The sequence below is a fragment of the Neltuma alba genome, unplaced genomic scaffold (assembly GCF_004799145.2).
Source record: "Neltuma alba isolate B1F8T4 unplaced genomic scaffold, ASM479914v2 tig00010352_pilon, whole genome shotgun sequence".
NCBI classification, from domain to species: Eukaryota; Viridiplantae; Streptophyta; class Magnoliopsida; order Fabales; family Fabaceae; genus Neltuma; species Neltuma alba.
This window is the reverse complement of record NW_021635261.1, coordinates 164,876-167,613: the sequence shown is the minus strand read 5'-3', so window position 1 is coordinate 167,613 and position 2,738 is coordinate 164,876. Positions and strand designations below refer to the sequence as shown.

The window sequence follows — 2,738 nt, the reverse complement described above, 5'->3', positions numbered from 1 at the left end:
GTTCTTCTCATTTATAGTCTCAACATGATATCCATTTTGGCGGATATCTTTAAAACTTAATAAATTTCTTTGAGACTTAGAGGAATATAAAGCATCATTAATAACAAATTTTGTTCCTCTGGGTAATATTATAATTGCTCTTTCGGAGCCTTCAATTAGTTTTGTATTACCCGCTATAGTATTGATGCTTGCACTATTTATCGTAAGATGAGAAAAATATTTTCTATCTTTGAGTATGGTGTGTGTTGTAGCACTATCTATCAGGCATATATCTTCTTTCTTGTGCCAAACAAAAGGAAGAGAAACATTCATATTCTTCACCAAAAGAAAAAAAAAAAATTCATTAACGTAAATTCGAAGTACATCATGATTAATAATACTCTTAAAAGAAGAGAAATAATAAACATAAACTAAATTAAAAAGCATAAATAAAGTAAACTAAAATTATCCAAATTCTTCTAATCATGATTCTCAAAGAAATCAGCCACATCCAAATGTGCCATAGCATCAAGGCCATTAACATCATCTAGCTCATTGATATCATCATTTTTGTATGCAAAATTTGCCTCCACATCATCACTTTGAAAAGTCAAATTTGCTTCCACATTATTTGAACTTCTTTTTATGGAGGCCTGATAAAGTTTTGCTAGATGCTCAAGCGTACGGCAGGTATGTGACCAATGTCCTTTCATGCCACACCGGTAACATTGATTTTCAACAACTCTTGAAGGGCCATTCTTATCTTTTTTCTGCCCATCACCAAGTTTCTTCTTTTGGTGGGTATTTGGGTTATAACTGTTACTTCCCCTACCATAATAACGGTAATTTGTGCGTCCCCTACCACGACCACGGTCTCGGCCACGACCACGACCGCATCCACGTATATGATGATTATTGCGTACAGTCACATTCGCTTCAGGGAATGGAGCTGATCCAGTGGGACGGATCTCATGATTTTTCATTAATAGCTTGTTATTTTGTTCAGCCACAAGAAGACATGAGATTAATTCAGAATATTTCTTAAAACCCTTTTCACGATATTGCTGCTGCAGGAGCACATTTGAAGCATGAAAAGTTGAAAATGTTTTTTCTAATAAGTCCTCATCTGTTATTTTCTCACCACATAATTTCAATTAAGAACTTATTTTGAAAATTGCTGAATTATATTCAGTCACAAATTTAAAATCTTGGAGCCTCAAATGCATCCATTCATAACGAGCTTTAGGCAAAATTACCGTTTTTTGATGATCATACCTTTCTTTTAAATTATTCCACAATTCTAACGGGTTTGTCACCGTCAGGTATTCAGCTTTCAACCCTTCATGCAAATGGTGGCGTAGGAAAATCATGGCCTTAGCCTTGTCTTGGCTAGTTGCTTCATTTCCGGGTAAAATAGTACTTCCTAGACCTTTGGCATCTAGGTGGATTTCAGCATCTAAGACCCAAGACAAATAATTTTTTCCAATGATGTCAAGAGCCGTAAACTCGAGTTTGGTAAGATTGGCCATGGATCAAACTAAAATGATAATAACAAAAATTAGAATTATAATAAAATTGATGCTCACTAAAACATAATAAATAAAATATTAGGATTCAAAAGTCACCCATAAATAAATTATTCCTTTAAAATTATAAACAAAAATAAATGAATAAATAAACAATAACAAATAAACATATATGAGAATAAAAAAAAAGATAAACAACACAAATAATTAGTTACAATAATAATATAGAGACAATGTATATAAATATATATATATATATAGGGGGAAGGGGGGAAAAGCAATAATATAAATAAATATATAAATATTACAATAGACTAACTAATGTATAATAACAATTTAAATTAAAAACAAAGATAATGCTACAGTGAAATAAACGAAATAAATATAAATTTATAAATAATGAAGCTATCATTATATAAATCACATTATATAATCACATATAATATTATTAGGCCTTATTATAAATAAAATATATAAACAACATATATAAACAACATATATAAACAACATAAATAAATACAAAAAAATATAATGATAGAAAAAAAAAGAATATAAACAGTGTAAATTATATATATGTATATGAAAGTTAGTACAATATAGATAAAACAACAGTAAATTATATATATGTATGTATATGAGGGTTAGTGTAATATAGATAAAACAACATGGGACATTATAAATTATGTGTATATGAGAGTTAGTACAACACAGATAAAATAATGTAAAACACCATAGATACCAAATGGAGATGATACATAAATTACATCAATTATTTAAAACAAACATAATATTTTACAATATGATAACAAAATAAAATGACTTAAAATAAAAACAGAATGTTAACATAATATAAAGCACAAAAAATAAAAATATATAACATAATGAAAAAAATTAAAATGTAAAGAAAAGAACAATAGAGTAACATTATATAATATAAAACATGATAATTAAGAAAGGAGATAATATAAAGTTAATATGTAGTCAATACATAGATATATATTATGATGATTGAGTAAGGAGATAATTAGACGATGAGAAGAGTGCATCATCTTACAAAGGGTTTATACCTCAAATTTTCAGAGCAAGGTCGTGCTGATAACGTGTTGTAAAACTACAAGAAATAAGGAGAATGAAGAGTAGCAAGAGATAGAGAAGACAATAGCCTTTTCTCATTCACTTTGGTTCAAGGTACAAATGCCTCATGTATGCCCTCTATTTATAGGCCCCCAAGCA

At 29.0% G+C, this 2,738-nt stretch overlaps 1 protein-coding gene across 1 annotated transcript; it reads right to left on the bottom strand.

Moving 5' to 3' along the window:
• Nucleotides 1-458: 458 nt before the first annotated feature.
• LOC114755944 (uncharacterized) lies at nt 459-1,508 on the bottom strand. Its single transcript, XM_028944840.1, has 2 exons — nt 1,236-1,508; nt 459-1,046 (listed from the first exon to the last, which is right to left on the bottom strand). The coding sequence occupies exons 1-2, from the start codon at nt 1,506-1,508 to the stop codon at nt 459-461; spliced, it is 861 nt and encodes a 286-aa protein (XP_028800673.1).
• Between the last annotated feature and the right edge of the window lie 1,230 nt (nt 1,509-2,738).

Coding starts and splice junctions, on each gene's coding strand:
- LOC114755944 (XM_028944840.1), bottom strand. CDS start 1,508: ATGGCCAATCTTACCAAACTCGAGTTTACGGCTCTTGACATCATTGGA. Junction 1,047..1,235: donor GGTATGATCATCAAAAAACG/GTAATTTTGCCT, acceptor GTGCTCCTGCAG/CAGCAATATCGTGAAAAGGG.